At 39.0% G+C, this 25,195-nt stretch overlaps 1 protein-coding gene across 8 annotated transcripts in view; it reads left to right on the top strand.

Moving 5' to 3' along the window:
• The window catches only part of srek1 (splicing regulatory glutamine/lysine-rich protein 1), a 65,389-nt gene that overhangs the window by 31,629 nt on the left and 8,565 nt on the right, over window positions 1-25,195 (top strand). For all 8 annotated transcript variants that reach the window (XM_088000666.1, XM_088000670.1, XM_088000668.1 and 5 more), the window contains 4 exons: window positions 1,747-1,837; window positions 8,987-9,115; window positions 15,512-15,652; window positions 18,767-19,129. In XM_088000666.1, the coding sequence (XP_087856792.1) occupies window positions 1,747-1,837; window positions 8,987-9,115; window positions 15,512-15,652; window positions 18,767-19,129 (724 nt within the window). The remainder of the gene's footprint in view (window positions 1-1,746; window positions 1,838-8,986; window positions 9,116-15,511; window positions 15,653-18,766; window positions 19,130-25,195) is intronic.

Genomic DNA, 25,195 nt, shown 5'->3' with positions numbered 1-25,195 from the left:
ATGCCAGCTTTTAGTTCTGCAGAAGAGTCATACCACATTCAAAATGCTAACTCTGTTTCTTCACATTTGTCACCCGATCTGCTGAGTTTCTCTAGAATTTTGTTTTCAACTTCCAGTCTCTGCAGGATTTTGCTTTTATTAGTGAAGTTCATTGTTTATTCAAAATCATGGAATTGTGTGATTTTTATATCCTTGCAAGTCCCGTGGATCTCTAACTTTTTGTCGACTTCAAAAATCAAAGTTTCTGATCCCTGACCAGGTTATAACATTAATTTGGCAGTCTGGTTCAGAATAATAAGAGTTTAATTCAGACCTTGAGATAAATTTGTCAATTAAATTCACCAAAGGAACACAATTATGAGAACTGTAATGGGCAGTTTAGTGATCTGCATATGAGTTTAGTAATCTGCATATGAATTTCATTTTAAATAGCAGCAAGAGAAATTGTCAACTTTGTTTGCAGAGGAAAATATAAATTACATTTGATCACAAAAGTGAACCAATAAAGCATTTTTTTAATTGTCTTTACAGTTTGTCATTGGTTTGTTGTCTAAAGAATAATAGAAACAATTTATTTTAATTCCATTTATTGACCATCCCTGATTTTCTTTGAGCATGTAGCAATGAACTGCCATAAAGTGCTGCAATCTTTGAGATCCCGGTGCATATTCAGTGCTGTTATAGAGGGAGTTCCAGGATTTTGACCCACTAACAATGAAACAATAGTGATATAGTTCCAAATAAAAAGGGTGTGTGTCTTGAAGGTGAAGTCACAGTTCCTATGCATCTGCTGTCTCTATTCTTCTAAGTATTAACAGTCATGGCTTTGGAAAATGCTGAAGAAAGAGCTTTGCTCCAATGTACCTCTTGGAGGTGTGTCCAACTCATGAATAGAGTCAATGTTTAAAATGGTAAATGCTGTTTCAACTATGACGTGTTGAGCTGCATTCTTCCAGGCAATTGGAGACTATTCTGTCCAACTCCTGTGCCTTGTAGATGGAGAGTCAGGAGTTGAATTATTTGTTACAGAATTCCCGGTCTCTGACTTGCTCTTTCAGCTACAGTATTCATATGACTAGTCCAGTTATGTTTTTGGACAATGGTAACCCCAGGAATGTTGATGGTAGGGGATTCAGTGACAGTAACATCAATAAATGTAAAGGTGATACTCAGATTCTGCCACCTAACAGCCCAATCCTCAGTGTTGTCCTAGTTTTGCTGCATGGGTACAGACTGCTTTAGTATCTGAGGACTTGTGAATTGTACTGTATATTACACAACATCAGCAAACATCTCCATTTCTGTCCTTGTGTTGGAAGGAAAACCACTGATGAGTTAGCTAAGAATGGTTTGGCCTCGGACACTATCCTGAGGAACACTGCAAAGATGTCCTGGGACCGGGATGGTTAACCTCTCGCAAACATGTCTTTCTTCCTTGTGCTAGGATTAGCCCCAGCCAATGGAGAAATTTCCCTTTTTCCCGGTGGCTTCAAATTTGCCAAGGCTTCTTGTGCCATAGACCGTTAAATGCTGCCTTGATGCCAAGGCCATTATTTCTCATCACATTGGTATTTATTTAATTAGATCTCAAAATAATAGCTGCAATAAAGTACCATTAACATTTTAGTACTATTTCTGCTCTTCACTTTTTTTTATCATACATAAAGTGGAAGAGATGTCTAATTTTCTGGCCACATAAACTGTGTATTTCTATACAGCTTGCTGAGTATCATTTATTTTTTAAAGCTGCAGAAAAGGAAACCGATGAGAAAGACAGAAGATCACGATCCTATTCTCGATCTCGAAAAAGAAGATCTCGTTCCAGCTCAAAACAAAGGTGAGGCATTAAACAAACTATGTTTACCTCAGATGTTAATACTCTAAGAATTTATAGTTTGATTAAATATTTTATCATTTGGATTTATGCAGCAGTTTGTTAAAAATGTAAATCCCCTGTTAAAACTGGTAATGTCTAAATATAGTAACATTTAAAAATGAAGACGGTATTTCATTTCCTTTCCACAAAATCCCGATTGTCAGTTCTTCTTATTACTGTCATGTCTTATGTCCATTTTTCAGACATCCACTGTTTCACAGCGTATACTTGTGACATAATACAGGACTGTGCCATTCTAATTCTTGATCAATTTCTTTACCTAGTGAAAATCTAGTAAAAATATGTATTAAAATGTTTAAATGGAAATGTAAACATTGTTGCAATCAAAATTTGATTTGGGACTAGGTATAATAAAGTAAGTACTATATCAAAGTCGCACATTTTTCACAAAAAATACAAATGCTTTGAAAAATATGTAACATTTGTTGACCAAACATTTTCAATGATAAATACTTGGTATAATTTTTGGAGGAGGAGAAGCAAAAATGCAACTGTAAGATCTTTTGAAAGAGTGAAGTTTAATAGAAGTTGTGTAATTGTTTGACAGAGGTATTGACATTATTTTCTGGAGGCATCTGTAAATATGTAATATGGTTTACTACAAATATTTGTTGGCATTTTACAAGAAGCAATACACTGGATTCAGCCTTTCATGACTAGCATTCAGGGCTTGAAAGGTACTGATCAGCTTTTGTGCACAGAAAGATTGGCAACTAATACAGTAGTTCTCTGGTGAGTTAACATTGTGGGATCTGGAATTGCAAAATAATACGAATGGCAAATACTTATCAGTTGACCCAGTTTTCAGTGGCTGAAGGTTAAATCAGGCACGGTTCAATTTAATCATATCTTGCACTGTTCGGAAATTGAAATCAAATAGTCAGATAGCATTCATCTTAAATGCTTATTTTAATATATTCACATCCAAAGAAAGAGGAATAAACATGCTACATATGAGTATATTAAGTGACCATCTTCTATCCGACATTTAATATATTTTTTTAAATTTGTATTATTTTCATAGAACTTGTTTCATTTTTGGGGTTTTGATTGAGAAGGTAAGCATTGCACCAGTTCTAAAGCAAATAGCACGGGGTTTGGTTTGGAAATAGCATCAAACTAGTTCCTGGTTATCATCTAGCCATCTTATAATTGCTTCCTCCGACAGTCATCCTGATTGGTATTGAAGTCTTTCTCCCAATTCAAGCATGCAGACTGATTAATCCAAATAGTTTCAGTCTTGAAAAGGTGATTCCTGTAATAAGTTTCAACACTGCTGTCTATATCGATTTGATTTTTAATTCAATCTCAGGTTTATTTTAATATTTGTGACATGAAGTAATTATTTTTTCCTGGTCCCTTTACAAAACTTGAGTATTATATTTATTGAATACTGCCTAATATTTCTCACTGACCTTTCTGTGATGAATCCTGAATGAAGATTTGCATTAATACAAAAATAAAAAAGTTACAAATCTGTTTTGTGCAGCATACCTCTAATTGGTAAATAATAAATTAGCCTGCCATTTTGTGGTATTTTCTTTCCCCTAACTGCAGCTGGAAGTAACTTGCTGAAACATGATACTCAGTGAGTACGATGGCGTTATGCAGGCTACCTCCATGAACTCAGAATGGCTGATCTGATGATACATGTGAGAGAAATTACAGGTTTTTGCTCGTCTTTCTTTTCAAGATCTTGAAGTAGCCACAGTAAGAGTGACGTAACTGCATTGTTGTAAATATACTTCCAAATTCCTTCGATAGTAATTTTACTGTATAAGCTTTTAAACCGGGCTTAAAACAACAGAGGTTAGAAGAAAATGAAGAAGAGAGTGGTATAAGAAAACAAAATAAATAACTGAAGTACGTTTGTAATTTTTAATGATTGCTTTGTAGCAGTATTAGCAACAAGCCATTGAATATGGAATTTGTCCCAGAAAATTATGGCTAATGATTAAATGTTATGACAAAAAGTATGAATGAAGATAAGATTTAAATATGTAATTTGAAGATTGGCTGGCTTGAGTGAATAGTGGGAATGAAGAATTAGGTGGAGGTTGTGGAGTTTGCCTGCATTTTTAAAAAAATTATATTTTGATTGAATGGATTAATAAGATGTAGTCCATGGTGAAATGGATTGTGTGTCTATGGTGCCTGTTGGTCCGTGTCTGTCTTTCTTTTGCTGTTACCCCTCTCGCTCTTCTGCTCTGCATTTCCTTAGCAGAAGCACCTCTTCTGTCTGTTCCTAATAACTGGGATAAACTCCATTTTCAGTGACTTATTAATAAATATTTGTATTACCATGTTATTGGGTATGAATTACAAAAAAAAACTAATAGCACTATCATTTTGGTTGTTACTATAAGTGTAGATTCTGGTGAAACAATTAGATCTCAAATTTGTTTGTTTTTGAAAATTCTGTTTGTCAGAATTAGAGATTTTAGCAACAACACAATGAGGAAAGCCCAGAGGCACATGGGAAATATTTATTTTTCCACTAACATCCACCCGTTTTTTTGCATTTAGATGCCTCTTTAAGTTAATGACTTTCCTACCCTTAACCCTCCCCACCCCCTGCAGTTGAACAGCTTCCATAAACACTTTGTCTACGTATTTGATTCTGTTCTAAACTTCACCTTCACAACATGAACTGCTGGATTCTTGTCCTGATGTTTCAAGAAATTGATTTCAGTTCACTTTTCTCAATCCTGTAATTATTTTCTTCATTATTTGTTCTTCGGCTATGGGTGATGTTGTACGACAACATTTATTGTCTTTAGAACATTGAAAATAGGAATGATAGTATGGGATTGGGGTCACGTTGGCCGTACCAAGTAAGGATGACAAACTGAAGTTTCTGAAAGAAGTTATTGAACAAGTTGCATATTCATTTAAGTTCCACAACTTGCTAGGATTTGAATTCACAACTTATATCTTCCTAATTCAATCCTTTAACACTTAGATTTGTATTCTGAAGTATCACTTTTGAGAACCTGAAGATCTGTTTCTTTTCAAAGCATTTTACTTGGACATTTGCTTGACACTGAGATAATGTGGCTTTCCTTGTATTTACTCTAGGGCCAGCATAGTTTTCTGATTCATGAAAACAAAAAAATATGTGCAGTACTCTTGGCTTGACCTGGAACACTGAGTATTTTTAGTCGAGATAATGGTGCTGAAAAAGCACAGCAGGTCAGGCAGCATCCGAGGAGCAGGAGAATCGACGTTTCGGGCATAAACATCTGGAATCATCCTAATGAAAGGCTTATGCCCGAAACGTCAATTTTCCTCCTCCTCGGATGCTGCCTGACCTGCCATGCTTTTCCAGCACCACACTCGTCTCAGATCTGCAGTCCTCACTTTCTCCTGAGTATTTTTTGTGTCTTGATAGCTTCAACATGACTTGTGAACAATTTGTATTCAACTGATTTTGCAATATACCCAAGATTGCTTGTTTCTTGTTCACCTTTCATTTTAAGGATATGGGCTCATTTAGTCTCGTAACATTCAAAATTTCTGTTAACTTCTGTTGTGGCAAGCTCTGTTATACCATACAGTGATTAGTGGCACTTATAATATCTCAACTACACAGGACAAATTTGTGGTTAGTTTACACATCAAAGACATTTGATTATCAGAACATTGTAGAAAGGTTATTTCATTCATTTATATTGATTTCTTCCATCACATTTGTGGATGTAACTGTTCAATGAAAGAATCTTTATAATTGCACACTAAAGGCTGATTCTTTTCACTGATCTTTCAAAAGTGAAAATATTTTTGCATATAAAACTAGAATATCTTGAAAGATATTTTGTGGCATTTTAAAATTATAATGCTACTATGAAAGCATAAATGATATTCGTTAACACTCATTGAAAAATGCTAACTTGGAAGTCATCTCATTAATTAGGATAAACTAACCACTTGAATGATTTTATTTAATGAACTTAAGTGCCTGACCTAGTTTCTGTTGAAAATGGATGCATTATATTGAAGATCCTAATGAAAAGATAGGCGATGGGTTAGTTATCCCATTACACCTTAATTCCTGATTTCAGCCATTTACAATTGTAACCAGACGTTGCATGTCTGATTTTCCCTTTCTCCAATGATTGATAATGTGAGGACATTTTCTAAGGATTCATTGCTGTTCTTCTGTGTGACATGTTGCTGAAATATTGTTAATGCCGGTGACATGCTTAGAGTCCAATCATTGAAGGAGTGTGACCCAGTTAATGCTAAATTCTACTAATTTCATTAATTAGAAAACTTGAGCTTTCAATTTGTTCCTTCTGAACATGTCCTTGATCAAAGGAAATTCTCGTAAGTTTATTTTTAAAAGGTATACTAGAAATCATAGAAGTACACTGAATGTGTCTATTCTGTCCTGGAAAGCTCCTTGCAACGGTTCTGAAGGTTTTCATTAAGTGTAGTGAGAAAAGATATTCTATTCCTTGAACATTAACATAGTCCTTTGATTCACCTCTGAAATTATACCTGCATTGATCCACTGACTAAGTAAGGTAAAGCCACTTTCAGATTTCAATGTAAGCCATAAGTGCATTTTTCCTATCTGTTACTGATTCCATGTTTAATTTGGTGGGAACCTACTGCTTGGTTATTAAATCAATTAGATATATTAAATTTGCAGCATGCAAAACTTACTGAAACACGCAGCAGTAGTAAACAAAATGTCTTTCTATTATGCTAAATTTGCAACATACTTCGTATTAGCCAAAATATGTTCTTAAATTAGCTTGTAAACATTGAAATAATTTACTCCAGTAGTGGTTATAGCACTTAAACTCACATGCTTTTAAACAAGTGGCAGATTTCATCAATATTTGGGTCTAGATTTTGTGACTGTTCATGATTTTCACAACTTTCAGCTCTTTCTTCAGGATTGTTTGCATTTCTGTTCTGAGTGCACATCCAACAATCCTTTTATCAGGAAGAGCTTTGGAAATTAAGAAGGCTGACCTGCATGATCATCAGAAAAATTCTCAATCCTCTCACAAATGGGAACAGTTTCTTCTTATCTGCCCTGTCCAACTCCTCATAAGATTTGACAGAGCCATTCAAAATACTTTAAACTTCCCATCCCAACCAAAGTACCTGAACTTTGGAATGATTCCTGTGAGTGAACTTTTACTCAATCTTCTGGAAGCTTTCATGTGCTTCCTAAATTGTGCCCAGAACTGGATACAATACTACAGTTAATTCAAACCATTACTTGATATAGTTTAATCAAACCTGCCTTGCTTTTGTACTGTATGTCCTTATTTATAAAGCCTATGATTTATTTAAGCTTTATTAGCTGCCTTTGTACCTTGATATATGTGCAGGAATATGCATAGGTCACTTTGTTCCTGCATGTCCTTTTTGAACTGTAACCATCTCCATGTTGTTTACTCTTTCTTCCGATCATAATTCATCATTTCACATTTCTCTGCATTAAATTTCATATACACTTGTCTGCCCATTCCATCAGCCTGTAAATATCCTCTTGGAAGTTAGTTATCATCTTCACAATTTGGAATGCTTCCTTATTTTGGTGTGTAGTTCGCAACCTTTGAGATTGTGCCCTATATAGTCAGGTCTAAGTCATTGAAATAAATTAAGAGAAGCAGTGAATCAATACTTTTGGGGAATTCAAGCTCCTTTTCAATCCAAAAAAGCAATTGTTTACTACTATTCCGTTTCCTTTAGCGAAGTTTGTATCCATGCCGTCACAATCCCTTTATTCCAATGGCTCTAATTTTGATAACATGGCACTTCATCAAATGACTTCTAGTCATCTCCCATTGACCATCCATAGCATTGCAATCTCTGAATTCCTAACTGTCTGTTTCCTTGGGATTATTATTGGTCAGAAACTGAACTTGGCTCACCATATAAATATTGTAGTTACAAGAACAGAACAGAGACTGAAAATAATGTGGCAAGTAATTCACCTGTCTCCTTGAAACCTGTTGTCCATTTACAAGGTACAAGTCAGAACTCTGATGGAATCTTCTCCATGAGCTCAGCCCCAAGAGAACACAATAAATTTGTTGCATTTCAAGACCAAGTAACCTGCGTTATAGACACCACATCCACCATTTTCAACAGTTACTCTCCCCACCACTGAAGTAAAATGGCAATCTATTCATAAGATGAAATGCTGCAATTTATGATGGCTTCTTTGACAGCACATTCCATACCTGTGTCCATTACAGCCAGGAAGATCAAGGGTAGCAAAGACACGTGAACACCATCACTTGCAAGTTTTCCGTCCAAGCCACACACCACCCTGACTTGCACTATATTGCCATTGCTTCACTGTTGCTGCATCAAAATCCTGAAACTGTCTTCCTAACAGCACAGCACTATAGATGTACTTACAAAGGACTTCAGTGGTTTGAAAAGACTATCGCCACCATCTTCCCAATGGCTGAGCAATGAAGGATAGTTTTACCAGTGACATTATCTGAGTTAATTTTAAAATAGCCTTCACTCAATAGTATAATATTCATCAGTGATCTAAGATGTGTAATTCACTGGCCTCTGATACCACCCCTATCTTAAGGAAGATGGAAAGACCATGGCCAGCACCTCAGAAATTTCAATACGTATTTCATCTGGTGACTTACTGATGGCATTTGGGAGTCTGGATAATGGACAATATTTCCTCTTCGAATCTGAAAGCATTGTTTGTTCTACTACTAATTTGAATATTAACCACTAGTCAGCATCACAGCTTCCATGTCATCACTGGATATGGACACCCATTAACCAGACCTGGATGTACAGTGCCACTCATGATATTGCTTTCTGTGGTAGCTGTCCAAGGAAAAGTACTGTTTGTATAGTAGTTTACATGATGACTAGAATGCTGAAAACTACTCGGCTGTTTTATCACAAATGGGTATTTTAAAGTTGGGATTTTAAACTGCAGCACTTTTAAAGAAATGTTTAGTTTTGTTTTACATCAAAACTAATATGAGGCCAGACATTAATTTATAAAATACTGCATGCATTTATTTTTTTTTTAAACTGTTGCAATTGTGTTGTGACAACAAAAGTCTTCCCACCTTTATTCTTCAGAGGCTCCAGGAGTAGGTCACAACACAGATCTCCTTCAAGACACAAAGATAGGCATGATTCTAAGAGTCCTCAGACGAAGCGTTCACGATCAAAAGATAGGCACCAATCAAAAAGCTGTTCCCCATCAAGGTAAATTTCTGTTATGGTTTAAAATTTAAGGAGCCAAATGTCAACTTGTCCTTTGCAGTCTCATTTCTTTAATACTTTCAATTTTGGTGTCAAAACAGCAGCTAACGAAAGTAAGTTATATATGGACTGTCAGCAAAGAGCATCTCAATAAGCATGAGATGCTGAAACATTGCTTCTGTCTCGCAACTAAATACCACTGTCACTGAATTTCTGGTGTGATCTTTCAGTCATTTCTACTTGACTTTGCCAAAGAATGTGAACCGGTGGCAAATGTGTACTGATGAATCTTAAAAGTCTTTATATATTCATATTTCCAACGAGCAGTTCAAAAACAAAACTACTACTAAAATAAAATTGCTCTACCTATCAGAGCCGTAATGTTGATGCTATCAATCTTTCAAAATGCTAGTATTTCACTTTTTTTTTTCACTCAAAATGGTTTTGTTGCCTGTGTAGTTTTGTAGAATGCTGTTTGTTCTTTATATTCACTGTTGGTGGTCATTTTCAGTACTATGTCAACTCCACTATATTAAAGCTTATATGGTGGATGTTAATGACTTGTGATGCTATTTGCTAGCCTTCTGAACCATTTCCATCTGTACCCCTATCAAAGGATAGAGACTTTAAAAACTGCAGATGCTGGAATTCAAAGTAGATGGCTAGAAGAAACAACAAGCCAGGCTGCATCAGGTGGTGGTGAAGCCAACGTTTTGGGTCTAAACCTTCTTCAAGAATAGAGGTGGGGGTAGGGGTGTTGCAGATAAAGAGGGGTTAAGGATTTTAGGTGGGGAGAGGGGCGGAACGGTGAGATAGTGATAGGTGAACAAGTGGTGGATACGACCTAGTTGGTTAATGGGAGGGATGAATCTGGTAGCTAGAAGGAAGGGTTGGTTAGGGGAATAGAAGGGAAGAGGCAGGGCTGGAGAGGGAGTCGCAGTGGAGGGGGAAGATGAAAGGTTACTGGAAATTGGAGAATTCAGTGTTGAATCCTCTGCGCTGTACACTGCCCACGCGGAAGATAAGGTGTCCAGCTGAGATGCTCGGCAAAATTTTACATTTGGTCTCACTGATTTGGAGAAGGCCATGTCGGGTGCACTGGACACAGTAAACTAGGTTGGAGGAAGGCAGGTGAACTTCTGTTGGGGCCCTAGATGGAGTTGAGGGAGGTGGTATGCCAGCCGGTTTTGCATCTTTTATGGTTGCAGGGGAGGCACAGGGGATTGGGGGGTGTGGGGAGGTGATGGTAATTTGCTGGGAGAGTGGTGTGAAACAAGGAGTGACGAAGGGAGGGCAGAGAGCGGTGGGAAGGGGAAGATATGCTGGGTGGTGAGGTCTAGATGAAGTTGGCAGAAGTATTTGAGGATGATATGTTGGATGCGGAAACAATTGGAGTGGCAAGTGAGGACAAGGGGGACCCTGCCTGTATTAAGATTGAAGCAGGGTGTTTTAGAGCAGTGGAGTAGGGAGTGGTGGAAGTGTGGTGGAGAGCTGTTTGGATGATATGGGAGAAAAAAAACTGTTTAAAAAAGGTGTTCATATGGGGTGGTTAGGAGTGGAACGTTTTCTCGTCAGAGCAGATTCAACAGAGATGGAGAAATTGCCGAAATGGGGTGAGAAGAGGTTTAGTCCAGGTACTTAGGGCAGTCTGTGCGTTTATAGTAAATGTCAATCCATAAACTGTCGCTGGGGACATCAAGAAAGGGAAGGGAGGTATCCAAGATTGACCAAGTAAATTTGAGGTCAGAGTGGAAGTTGTGAGTGAAGTTGATGAAATGCGCTTGTTCAGCCTGGGTGCAGTATGCAGCACTGGTGCAGTCATTGATGTAACGGCAGAAAAGTTTGGGAACAGGTACCCATGTATGTACTGAAGAGGGACTGTTTGACGTAGCCAACAAAGAGGTAGGCGTAGCTAGGCCCCATATGAGTGCCCATGGCCACCTCCTAGATTTGGAGAAAGTAGGAAAAGTTGAAGCAAAAGTTATCGAGGGTGAGGACTATTTCAACGAAGCAGAGGAGGGTATTAGTCGGGGGAGACTGGATGGGTTCACCTACCTTTGCTCCAACGTGGTGAACTTAAGGAATGTTTTGCTGAAAATGTGTTGCTGGAAAAGTGCAGCAGGTCAGGCAGCATCCAAGGAGCAGGAGAATCGACGTTTCAGGCATGAGCCCTTCTTCAGGAATGACTCATTCCTGAATGACTCATTCCTGAAGAAGGGCTCATGCCCGAAACGTCGATTCTCCTGCACCTTGGATGCTGCCTGACCTGCTGCGCTTTTCCAGCAACACATTTTCAGCTCTGATCTCCAGCATCTGCAGTCCTCACTTTTTCCCTTAAGGAATGTTTTGCCAAGCATCTCAGCTGGGCCTGGAAGGGTCAGCCTGATCTCTGGACCACCACCTGTTTCAATTCCCCTTCCCATTCCCTTTCCAACAACACCTTATCTTCTATCTGGGCAGCCTACAGCCTGGAGGACTCAATCCCTCGACTCCCTTTCTAGCCATGCCTCCTCCATTCCACCTACCAACCCTCCCTTCCAGCTACCAACCAGATTCATCCCTCCCATCGATCAACCAAGGCTAACACAAGACAGGCAGCCTTCCATCCCTTATCAGTAAAATTGCTCCACGTTACCTGGAAAGAAACAAGAAGGCTCACAGTTAACCTATGATAAATGCTTCCCCTATGTATGGTTCATTTGTTTCTTCCAACAATGGCATTGACCCTTGATTAGTTCCGTTAGGCAAGTTGCTTAACTGCAGCATATGTGTCTGCTGCCATTCCGGGAATGACACAACGACACAACACCACAACCTCCTTTACAGGGAATGTGACACAAATGTTACTAGCCAAAGCCTGGATATTGTCCAGTTTTTGCTGCATTTGAACATCAACTGCTTCAATACCTGAGGAATCGTGAATGACGCTGAACATGGTGCAAGCAACAGAAAATATCCCCACTTCTGGCCTTATGTTGGAGGGAAGGCCAATGATGACGTAGCTGAAGATGGTTTGGTCTAAAACACTACTGCCCTGAGGATCTAACAGGCACTCGTAGCATAGTGGTAATGACCCTACTTGAGAGCCAGGAGGTCTTAGTTCATCTACTTTCTCCAGAGATATTTAAAAACAAGTCTTAATATTTTGCTTAGAAAATATCTGCCTTGAGGAACTCCGATGTGCAGCAGCTGAAATGATCAACTTCCAACAATCATTTTTCTTTTTGCTACATATGATTCCAATTAGAGAGAGTTTTCATCTGATTCCAGTTGACTCCAGTTTTTCTAGGGCTCCTCAATACCATACTCAATCAAATGTCATCTTGATGGCAAGGGCAGTCACTTTTACCTCGGGAATTCAGCTTTTTTGTCTATGTTAGTCACAATACCACTATTGTTACTCAGGTTTGAGTAGGCCAGAGATTTTAGTCTGGTCTGCTTATTTATTTACTGAACCATTGCAGGAACTTTTGACTCCCAAAAAGATATAAAAATCAGCATAGTTAAAGAATAGGCCAGTCTTGACTGATTACAGTGTTTTGATAGTAAATTGACAAGATAATGGAATTTTGACATATGAGCTTATATTTTCATCTTTGAGGTTTCTCGCAGGGATTGGGAAAATTATCAGTTTCATTCAGCTGCCTCAGAAGAAAGTGCCTCCAGAAACTGATTTGTATTGCAGCTGCAAGCTGTAGTCAAACCAGCCAACCCAATAAGAAGGTTGGAAATAATCAGATTGTCGGTATTGAGGCAAGCTGCTGTAAATACTGTGGGACTTCGTCCTTTTAGAACAACAAAAGTGCCAGGTCTTCTAACCTCACAGTCCCACACAATTCCGTGCCAATCCATGCCAGGATGTGACTGTTTCCTATTGCCATGTCAAATATGCCAAATTATACCTCCCCATCCAACTCCCAAAGCCCATATGCCAGTCTGTTGCATTCTTATATCCATTTCCCAATATGTATGGAAGCAATTAACTTAGTCAGTGTACGTACAAAAGAAGTTTTTAAAACTAATCATTAGCCATTAGTTTCCGTTTATTGAAAAGTGTCAATTATTCTTACCCTTTAAAGTATCAGGAGCAGCAACTGAAATAACTTGAAATCTCTTAACCTTGTATTAAAGCAATTATGCAATGAACAGAAGACACCAGAGAATCAGAGTTGTCAATTGAACAATGTTTTCCTTGGGCTTCAGGCGCTACAACAATCTAATGAATTTCTATACTCTTAGCTAAGCTTCACTCTACATTCTATTTCCAATAACTGATTCCAAAATAACTGAACCAAAATTCTGTTTATCCCAACCTTAAATATATTCAGCAGTCAGCTTTCTACAACCCTCTGGGTTGACCAATTCCATAAATTCACAATCCTTTGAGTGAAATAATTTTATTCTCATTTCAGTTTCAAATGATTCGATCCTTACCCAAAGGCTGTGCGCCTACTTTTTGTTCCCATATTCCCAAGGAATTTATCTCTTGGGGTGCTTCAGAATTGTGCAACTCTCAAAAGATTTTCAACTTCATCTGAACTCCAGAGAGTATGGATCCACTTTATTCTGCTTGTTATAGGATAATGCCCTCATCCCAGGAACTAATTTAATGAACTTGCATTGTACCACCTCCAACAAATATATTCTCTTTCCATCTCCTGGTCTACTCTTGCTTTTAATTCATATGTTCATGCAGTTTTGTGAATGTAAAGACCAAAACAACATGCAGTACATCAGATGTGTTCTCACCAAAACACTATACAAATTCTGCATTCTCACTTCCTAATTTAATCCCTTGCATTAAAGGCTAACATACCTTTATGAATTGCTTGTTCTGCCTGCATGCTGCCTTTTTGCATTCCTTGAATGAACACGACTAAGTTGCTTTAAACATCAACACTTCAATTTTCACACTTATTAAAAAATATTCTTTTTTTCCAATTTTTCGAATAAACCTGTTCAAAGATGTTTTTACACACCTCTGGAGCAGTTAAAACTCCCAGTTCAGAAGTAGGGACACATCCACTGCACCACTAGACACTTTCCTACCTTATATGTTATCTGCCAATTTGTTTCCCACTAACTTAATATCACTCATCACTTGAGGCTTATCTATACCCTCTCTACAGCTTATTAATCTCCTTTTAGTCCCTAGTCGGTCCACAAATGACCTGCTAGAATGTGAAATGCACTCTGTCAGAAAACTGTCTACCTCCCTTTTTAAAGACTGTAAATAATGCATGCTCGCTAAATAAATTGCAGACTTTCCAGTGAAAACTAATACCTTCTATTGCCAAACTTAACTTTAACTATCTGTTTTCTAACTATGCTCCTGAGGCCTTTTCAATTCTGTTCATTTTAAACAAACTGTCCATTTTTCAGAAATCTAATTCATTCTTCAGTAGTAGCCCTAATAGAACCTAACTTGTTTATCATCCCATAGAAATCTACAGATTCACCATCTCAGTCTACCAAGAGTGACTCCAAAATTTTACCTGCACAAATACTTGTTGCATTAGTCCTGCAATTGTATTTTACTAGTTGTATATAAACCCCTTTGTGTTCCAACTTTTAAAAGGCATGTCAAATTAATTTTCAGATTAATCTTGTCAATTAACTTTCTTTTATTGCTTTACAAGCGCATCTCTAACTTGCTTTCTTTCTCATCTGAAAAGTTTTAAATTTTTCTACCCTTGACGTTACAACACTAAATTGCTCTTATTGCACATTTCTTCTAGGATTCAAAGATTCATTTGCTTTTGTTCCTAAGTAACTAGAATAGAATGTATACAGTACTGCTTGGAAGTAAAACATTAAGACCTTTGTCATAGTCTAAGACTTAACAGGCCTGTTCCTATGATAGGTGAACAGAAATTCACCTAAGTTCTAAGTTAGAAGAACTTTGTGATTTTATTAGGTATTTTGTAGCTCTCAGCGTAAAATTTAAGCTTTCTTGTTTTTTCTCACTGCATTGTAGAAGTAATTAGTTGTGTGAAATGCTTTGAGATGTTTCAACAACCCAGATGAAAGACTCTATAAGTGCACATGTTATAAGGCAAAAGCAGTCACAGTAATTTGACGCTTGCAAAAAAAGTCTGATCTTATTTTGTTTTCTCCACTCTACAGGAAGTACTTATTTTTCTTAATCAGATTTAATTTAGTAAGCAGTTTCAATATAAATGCAAGATAGATTAATCTGAAATGTTATTGTATCTTTGTAAATCTGAGAGACTGGAGGCTAAATATTTCAGCAAAAATTTAATATTTTAAAATGAAATTCAGAACTGGCAGTAAAGTACTTTAAAATTTGAATCTTTAGAGTAAGTGTACACACGAAATAGGTCTTGCTTAAGATATGTGTTTGTTCCTGAGAGTTATGAATTCCTTGTTCACTAATAGAGAAAAGACAACAGAAAGTGACAGCAAAGCAAAAGAAGAAAGCAAAGATGCAGATGGAGATTCTGGGAAGAAGAAAGAAAAGAAGTCTAGCACTCCACCTGGAAGAAATAGCTCATCTAGGAAATCTCGGAGTTCAAGCAGGTACGCACCCAGATAAACTAAGGCATCTTGAGTTCAGAAAATCATATATGTACTCGTTTATATTTGAGTTATCTTCAATTTGATGAGCTGCTGCCTCACAGCACCAGGGTCCCAGGTTCGATTTCAGCCTCGGGCGACTGTCTGTGTGGAGTTTGCACTTTCTCCCTGTGTCTGTGTGGGTTTCCTCTGGGTGCTCCGGTTTCCTCCCATAGTCCAAAGATGAGCAGTTCAGGTGAATTGGTCATTCTAAATTGCCCGTTAGTCAGAGGGAAATGGGTCTGGTGGGTTACTCTTCGGAGGGTCGGTGTGGACTAGTTGGGCCGAAGGGCCTGTTTTCACACTATAGGGAATCTAATCTAATCTAATCATCTACAAAACAAAAGAACTGAATTTCCATGGAAAATATTTGTAAACACTTCAACCAAAGTAATCACAGGTAATTTTTCAAACTCAACATAATTTGTTTGAAATCTGCTGTGAGATGTTGAATAGGATAATGATGAGGTGTTTAATGGATGACAAAATAGAAAAGTCACCTGTTCTAGGTAGGCTTGCTACAGTCATCCATTTCTTTGTGGATAATAAAGTGATGCAAGATGGAATGCATCTGTTTAGCACCATGAAGAGAAGGAGTACGAGCGACTTCTTGGGTATTATAATCGGTACAGATTTAATTGACACTTGGAAAATTATCAGTTATTAAATAGAAGTAATTTGGATGTATTATAAGCAATTTTTTCCAACTACTAACTTGATTTTATTTGGGCAAGTATCACATAATGTTGTTGATGATAGTGTGATTGAGTATATGAGTTTTCATTTGATAAAGCACCACATAATAGACTTGAACTGGGATTAAAGGAACAACTGCTGCATTAAAATGCATATGGGCAAGGGACAAAAAACAATGAACAGTGATGAATGGTTTCCTTCCAACTGAAAATACTTATGGAGCAGTTTCCTCCAGTGTTTCGAATTAAGGCTGCTGTTCTTTTGGAGAGAAGAACTCAGGCGACTGACTGTGTGGAGTTTGCACGTTCTCCCCGTGTCTGTGTGGGTTTCCTCCGGGTGCTCCGGTTTCCTCCCACAGTCACAAAGATGTGCAGGTCAGGTGAATTGGCCATGCTAAATTGCCCGTAGTGTGAGGTAAAGGGGTAAATGTAGGGGAATGGGTGGGTTGCGCTTCGGCGGGTCGGTGTGGACTTGTTGGGCCGAAGGGCCTGTTTCCACACTGTAAGTAATCTAAAAAAAGAAATACCTGCATTTGGGTAGCAGGAAATAATTTTAAAGTTCGTACATGACACAAACTCACAAATGCTGAGCATCGGAGTAATCATTCAGGGAACTTGAATTAACAAATTGGGCAAGCACAAAGCATATTAAATTTAAAGTATACAATTACAAAAGTGATATATTTTGAGGAAGAGCAAAAAGCTAAATAGAACATTTTAAAGGTAATTGTAGAAATAGAAATGGACTGCAACACTTCAAGAAGCTGGCGCACTACCAGCAAAATTAAGGATGAACAGCAAATGTTGGCATTTCTAACATTCATCACGTGAAACAATTTTGAAAAAAAAACGGAGAAACTTTGCAATAACTGTGCATAAGTCTTTGAAGTGGCAGGATATAGAGCTCAACATTATCCAGGTGTAGTCAATTTAATTAGCATTCTATCTGCCACCTTTAATAAACACTTACTCTGCCATCAGCACTAAGTGGTGGAGGTCTATAGCATTTGTAAGATGGGGAGAAAGTGAGGACTGCAGATGCTGGAGATCAGAGCTGAAAATGTGTTGCTGGAAAAGCGCAGCAGGTTAGGCAGCATCCAAGGTTTTTTTGTTGCTGGAGGCCTTTTTTTTTTGTTGCTGGAGGCTGAAGAAGGGCTCATGCCCGAAACGTCGATTCTCCTGCTCCTTGGATGCTGCCTGACCTGCTGCGCTTTTCCAGCAACACATTTTCAGCATTTGTAAGATACACTGTAGCAATTCACCAAACCTCTTTTGACAGCACCTTACAAACTTGCAACTTTTAGCACCACAAAGAACAAGAGCATGAGGCACATGGAAACACTGTCACCTGCAAGTTCTCTAACAGGTTACTTATCATCCTGAGTTCTGAAGAAGTTCTAATGAACTCAAAGCATCAATTTCATAGCTCTCTGAAATTAAGCAGGAACCAGTTCTAGTCGCTTCACTCCCCAAGAACTCTATTTTATATCAATTGAAATTAATTGTTTTTGTTCTCAGGATTATTCAGGTATGTGTGCTGCTTTTGGATTTCAAATCTAAACTTGGGCCTGAGAGTATTATTGCACAAGTTCATGCAGCACTCATGGAGAACAGTTTTTTTTAAACCAATTTTCAACTAGAAGTACTGTGGTGCACTTGAAAACAAAGTCCTTCTATGGGAGAGCATAAACTGACATAATTACTTGTGGACCACAGAAAAGCTGCTATGGTAATTGTGGAAAGTCTGCACTTCCAATGTTCTAGCTTTATTTGAGCAAAACCTGAAGTGAAGGAAACATAAGGCACTTGATAGTTTAGAAGTTTGATCAATCCTGAAAGTTGAAACATTGGCCAAAATGTGCAGTGTATGCATTTGTTCATCTGATTCCTGGCATTGTGTTAAATTCTTGCTGGATCTCACAATGAGCTAGAAGTATAGTCTACATTACCTAAATATCTGACCTATTTCCATCTTTTTAGCATCACCCATTTTTGCCTTTGTTCATTTGACTCTGAAAACATCATCCACGCAGTTGTCACCTCCAGACTAGCTTATTTTAGAACAGCTAATTAGTGCTGTTTTTAATATCTTATTGCACCTGGGTGATCGACTAGTTGTTCTATTTTTGGTGGTATTGCATAATGAAGAAATCTCTTGTTTTCTTTGGATGGTGTTGTCAAATATTTTACTCGTAAATGTTTCACTTAAAGGACTCCACCTGAAAAAGTATGGCACTCCCACAGTAATGCACTGGAATTTCAGCTCACTATATGCAGTCAATTCTTCCACATCCTTCTGGCCCAGGTGATGCTGCCGTTAGGATTGTTTATTGTCCTCCGTTAATGTGAACATGTTGCAAAATTATACACATTATGTTTACAGAGAAAAGTATCGCAAAAAAAGCAGGAGTTTATCAAGGAAAAGATCCAAGTCTCCAAGAAGGAGATCCCGGTCTCCAAGAAGGAGGTCCCGGTCGCCAAGGAGGCGGTCCCGGTCACTGAGGAGGCGGTCCCGGTCACTGAGAAGGCGGTCCCGATCGCCAAGGAGGAGGTCCCGATCATTGAGGAGGCGTTCCAGGTCGCCAAGGCGACGTTCCAGGTCACCGAGGAGGCGGTCTAGGTCGCCAAGGAGAAGGTCCCGGTCGCCAAGGAGAAGGTCCCGGTCGCCAAGGAGAAGATCCAGATCACCACGAAGGCGAGTCAGGACACCAAAAAGAAAGCTATCCAAATCTCCATCTCCAAAAAGGTGACTTTACATACTTTCCAATATATAACATGAACAAAAATAGTTTGTTTTTGACATAATATAAACACTTGATGGGACTGTCTTATTGGGGAGGTTGAGTATGTTGGACCTGCTATCGCTGCAGTTTGAAAAAGTGGGGGGCAACTTAATTGAAACATAGACAATTCTCAGGGAGGCTTCATGGGTTAGATGTTGGTAGAGTCTAGGACTAGTGGGCGTAATTGCAGACTAAGATGTCGTCCTTCTAAATCAGAGATGAGGAATTTCTTTTGTTGGAGGGTACTGAATTGTTTAATTCTTTATCACAGAGGACTGTAGATACTGGGTTGTTAGGTATATTCAGGGCTGAGATAGACATTTTTAATCAGTAAGGGAATCAAGGGTTATGGGGGAAAAAGGATAGGGCAGTTACGTTAAGGTTTGTCAAATCAGCAGGCCCAATGGCAGAATGTCCTACTTCAGCTGCTACATATTATGGTCTTATAGTACATGTTCCTTTAACAATGAACAACCTAAAGTTGCACACTTACACTTTGAACTTTCATAATCCTGCCCCATGAATGTCTTCCTCTTATTCTTCTTCTGTCCTGTACTTTACTGTGCCTTCAGCCTTCAGTAGACAGTTCATACATATTTCTTTGACTGTGCTTTCATTCGTCTGCCTAATTCTTCTCCCATTGTTGCTTCATGTCTTCATTCTTCTTCCTATTTCAATTAAATTCTTTGGGACACCTGGCTTTGCCATATGTAATATATTGCCAGACTGTTCTTTCTGCTTTGTTTGATGAGGATGCATGGCAGCCTCCGTCTGGTTCAGTTCACTTGCAGGCTCTCATTTACAATACATGATGCTGACTCCCACCCAATTGCCAATGATAATAACATGATTGCTGGTTAGAGCAGGAATCTTCAAAAATAGTTAACTAACTGAGCTCAGCTCCTTCAGGTCTTCGATCTTGTGTAATTTCAGCTTTTGCTGGCATCTTTAGAATTTGACTTTGCATCTGCTAAAACCTGGAAATTAAGTTGGCAAACCACAAATTCGCTGGGCAGTGACAAGCCACTATTTTTGCTCCTGCCATTTAGGTCAGACTATTGACTCTAAAATAGAGTCCTCGTTACGTTCTCCTTAGACCAGTGTGTAAAATGTTTTTCATTTATTATTCCATCAACTTGTAACATGGGGAAACTGTCTGATATTACTGTGTTTTTTAAAAATGGAGTGTTTGTGCAATGGAAACAAAACTCTGTTTCATAATGCTGTTACAAAGATTTTGTAATGCAGTCTGGTATGATCACTTCTAAGCCTGATGACCTTAAAAGCATGTAAGACATCTCCGACCACCATTTTTGAAGTCAACAAGGCTAGAAGAGCACAGTAAGCGAGACAGGATTGGGAGGTGGAGAAATCTGACATTTCAAGTTTAACCCTTCTTCAGGAATGAAGGTGGGGGTTGGGGATTTGCAGATAAAGGTAAGGGGAGGTGCCGGGTTGGTGATAGGTGAATACAAGTGACAGGTGCAATCTGGTAAGTCAATAGGAGGAATGAATCCGGTTGACCGGGTTACCAAGCCGGTGCAATGCGTAGAGACACACACACAAAGAGACGATAGGCGCAGGGGTAGGCCATTCTGCCCTTTGAGCCTGCACCACCATTCAATACAATCATGGCTGATCATCCTTAATCAGTATCCTGTTCCTGCCTTATCTCCATAACCCTTGATTCCACACAACCTTGTATCTGCAATTCCCCTAACCCTACCTCTATCCCTGAAGAAGGGTTATACTACAACGTCAGGCTGCCTGGCTTGCTGTGCTCTTCCAAACTCTGGCTTGTCTGCTTTGGATTCCAGCATCTGCTGCATTTTTTTGTCTCAAACCATTGTTGAAGTAACGTATGGTGATCTGACTGCTGTTTTGTTCTCTCCTTGTTTAGAAACATTTACTGCTCACCATTTCCCCATCAACATAGTTGAGATTGCAAACATGCTATTATTGTGTAAAAGCAAACCTATTAAAATATACTTCAACACAAAATTACATTGTTATTGTAGGTGTTAGGTCAGCATATTTTTCATATACAGAGGAACTTCAATTATCCAAATGACACTGACAGGAAGTATTTTGTTCAGATAATTTAATGTTCGAATAAGTGAACGACAGATAACACAATTTAGCCAAGCACGGGGACATTATGATCTTGTTTGGATAATTGCATGCCGGATAATTGAGGTTCCTCTGTACATTGTTTTGGAATCACTAATGAACGGGGATTACTATGTTTAATGGAATATGTTGAGTGAGACGAGAGGCAATTGGGGGTCGCTTAATTCAGTTGGCTGGGTGGCTGGTTTGTCATGCAATGTGATGCTGACAGCATGGGTTCACTCCCTGTACCAGTTGATGTCAGTGTGTGACCTTAAACTCACTCCTTGTCTTAGGCATGGTGACTCTTTGACTAAACTCCCAACCATTTGGAGCAGCACAGTGGCTTAGTAGTTAGCATTGCATCTTCATAGCACCAGGGACCCAGGTTCAATGATTGTGTGGAAATTGCACATTCCCTCTTTGTCTGCATGAGTTTTGTCTGGGTGCTCTAGTTTCCTCCCATAGATGTGCTGGTTAAGTGTATTGGAATGCTAAATTGCAAATAATGTTCAGGGATATGCAGGCTGGGTGGATTAACCTTGGAAAATGCAGGATTACAGGGATAGGGTAGAGTGGTGCATCAGATTTGTGCAAACTTGATGGATTGAATGGCTTGCTATCACACTGTTGGGTTCTATGATTCATCTCTGTCTAAGGTGACATCTGCATTTGGTCCTCTGGGACTATGGCATTTAGACTTCAGACTTTATCAGTTGATATATTTCTCCCTGGGGATGTCTAAATTTAGCATGAATTTTATACACAAAGAGGGTTGCATGGTGTATTAGTGAGTACCATTAAATTTATTTAGCAGAACTGCCTTAAGAAGTTACCAGGAAATTATATCCACTTAGTCCCCTTGAGGTAATATATTTATGTGGATTTACAATTGGCTAACCGAGAACAGATTAGGAATAAAAGGGCAACGTTTTGGTTTGTAGGCTGTAATTAGTGGGTTCCACAATGGGCAGTGGTTGCGATTAAGTTCTTTACAAACACTTTTTTGTGTTTCCATTTAGGTGATGACTTCTATAAATTCATGTGGTTTCCCCAGTGACCAGCTCAAAGAATCACGTGATGACATTTTACATTTCAAGACATTTACTGTAACAAAGTAAAATCAACATCACAGAGGCATTCTTTAGTGGGCACCTAATACATTATATTACAGAACAGGTCTACACCACTGTCCCAACCCTACCTTAACACAGTGGAAAATGCAATCCCTGTGTTTTTCCATTATTCTGCACTCTTCATAGAGATAGTCTTGAATTGTCTCCTCATGGCTGGTAATGCTACCCTCTAACATCTGATATTCTTCCTTACATCTTGTGTGAATTCTACCCTCACCAGCTGTTTGTTTGGTGGTTAGCCCATAATATATGATAGGTCTACCTCCCACAAATCCACGGGTCTTATTAACAATGTGAGTCTACAAGTCTCCAGCATCAGAATCAGCTGCTTCTGCATTTTTGTCAGTACGTTAACTTAAAGTCAGGTGAAAACCTTTGACTCAGAATCTTGTCATATAAGTCTATTATATAGAGTTCATTGCAACTTCCCCTCACCACCAAATAAATAAATATTTCAGAAAGTTCTATTTATCGTAAGTTTGGAAGTAGTCTAATGGTTATAGCACTATAGTGGTGACCTAAATGAGGGGACCAAGTGTAACATATTGAAGATTGGTGGCAATGAAAATTTGCTTGGTAAATTATGCTGTCAGGAGAATGCAAAAAATGTTTGAGTAACAGTCAAATGAGTGGACAAAGATGCTGCCAGGCTCCTTAAGCCTACACCACCATTTAATACAATCATGGCCAATCTTATCTCGGTCTCAATTCCACTTGCCTGTCTGCTCTCCATAATCTTTAACTAATTAAGACTAAGGAGGAGATGGATTGATTTTTATTTAAACTTAATGTCCCAGCATCCTCCAAACTTTGGGGTAGTGAATTCTATTGATTTGAGAGAAATAATTTGTCCTTACTTCTGGATCAAATCTGTTGCCTCATCCTAAAGCTATGATCTTTCATTCTAGATTGCCCCACATGAAACATCCTTTCTGTGTCTACTTCATCAATCCCCTTTTGCATTTATATGCCTCAATTAGACCTTCTCTCATTCTTCTAAACACGGACAGTAAAGGCCTAAACTGTTTTATCTTCATAAAATGAATCTCTCTAAAGTGGAAGGACAAGTGGAAGGGCGGCACGGTGGCCCAGTGGTTAGCACTGCTGCCTCACAGCGCCTGTAGACCCGGGTTCAATTCCCGACTCAGGCGACTGACTGTGTGGAGTTTGCACATTCTCCCCGTGTCTGCGTGGGTTTCCTCCGGGTGCTCCGGTTTCCTCCCACAGTCCAAAGATGTGCGGGTCAGGTGAATTGGCCATGCTAAATTGCCCGTAGTGTTAGGTTAAAGGGGTAAAGGTAGGGGTATGGGTGGGTTGCGCTTCGGCGGGTCGGTGTGGACTTGTTGGGCCGAAGGGCCTGTTTCCACACTGTAAGTAATCTAATCTAATCTAATCTAAAAAAAATAGAAAAGCGGATCATCTTTCATTGAAAAACTGGGAAATATTGATATTCGATGAAACCTCAATTGTACAAATCACAAGATTAACATGTAGGCACAACAAGCAATTAGGAAGGCAAGTGGTCTTGTTGCACTTTATTGACAGAATTGGGATGCAGGAAACATGGCTGAATTATAAAATTGTGACTGAGCAAGGGGCAGGACTATCAACTCAAGGTTTCAGGGTACAGAGGCTATAGGCCAGAGAAGGGGAGGCAAGAAAGGAGGGGAGTGGTGGTTTTGATTTGGAAAATATCACAGCGGAACACTGATTATTCCTAGGGGATCACCCAGTGGAGCTGAGAAAATAGGGTGATGGGATTTTACTGAAGGTTTCAACACACACAAACACACGCGCGCATCTGCACACACCAGTAGTCAGTGGGAAACTGAGGAGTAAATATGTAGGTTAATATCAGATAGCTGTAAGAATAATAAAGTTACAAATCACACAACACCAGGTTATAGTCCAACAGGTTTCGGAGCGCCGCTCCTTCAGGTGGTTGTGGAGGACACAATTGTAAGACACAGAATTTATAGCAAAAGTTTATAGTGTGATGTAACTGAAATTATATGTTGAAAATTACCTTGATTGTTTGTTAAGTCTCTCATCTGTTAGAATGACCATGATGCTTTTACTTCTTTCATGTGTAAATCACAAAACCTTTTTACAAGTTACATTCTCAGGTTAACTGTAACAATTGGTGTCAGCCAGATAAGATGTTGAGATGTTGAAGGTGTTAGCCCCCTGTATTCCCTGTCTGTGCCATAATGTTTAGACTGATTCTAATCTAAAAAGTGAGTTAACGGAGTCTTAAATGGATTCATGCAGTTTTGAGCAAAGTACAGTGGAACTCTGCAAGTACAAATTCACCCCACAAATGCATATCTGTGTGTGCATGTGGGTTTTTGTGTGTGTGTGTGTCTGGGTGGATGTTTGTGAGTGTCATATATATATATGTGTGTGTGTGTAAGTAAAGTGGTCTAAGTCCGTGAGAGAGTGCATGTGAGTGTGGGAGTGAGAGTATCTGTAGGGGTGTGTGCGCGCCTGGGGTGGGGGGTTGTGAGTACCTGTGAGAGAGAGTGTATATGTGTGTGAGTGTAAAGATAAGTCTGTGAGAGGGTGCATGTGGGGGTGTGTGTGTCTCTAGGAGTGTGTGTGAATGTGTGTGTGTGTGCGCGCGCGCGCATGTAGGAGTGTGTGTATAGTGCAATGGTGGTCACCTGTAATGTGACATGAACCCAAGGTCCCCATTGAGGCCCTCCCTATGGGTACGGAGCTTAGCTATCAGCCTCTGCTCGGCTACTTTTCGCTGCTGCCTGTCCCGAAGTCCGCCTCGGAGGA

The sequence above is a fragment of the Chiloscyllium plagiosum genome, unplaced genomic scaffold (assembly GCF_037043375.1).
Source record: "Chiloscyllium plagiosum isolate Xiang-an unplaced genomic scaffold, Cpla_swu_hap1 HiC_scaffold_2, whole genome shotgun sequence".
In the NCBI taxonomy this organism is placed as follows: Eukaryota; Metazoa; Chordata; class Chondrichthyes; order Orectolobiformes; family Hemiscylliidae; genus Chiloscyllium; species Chiloscyllium plagiosum.
Note: the sequence above shows the minus strand (reverse complement) of the source record. Positions and strands in the feature narration are given on the sequence as shown.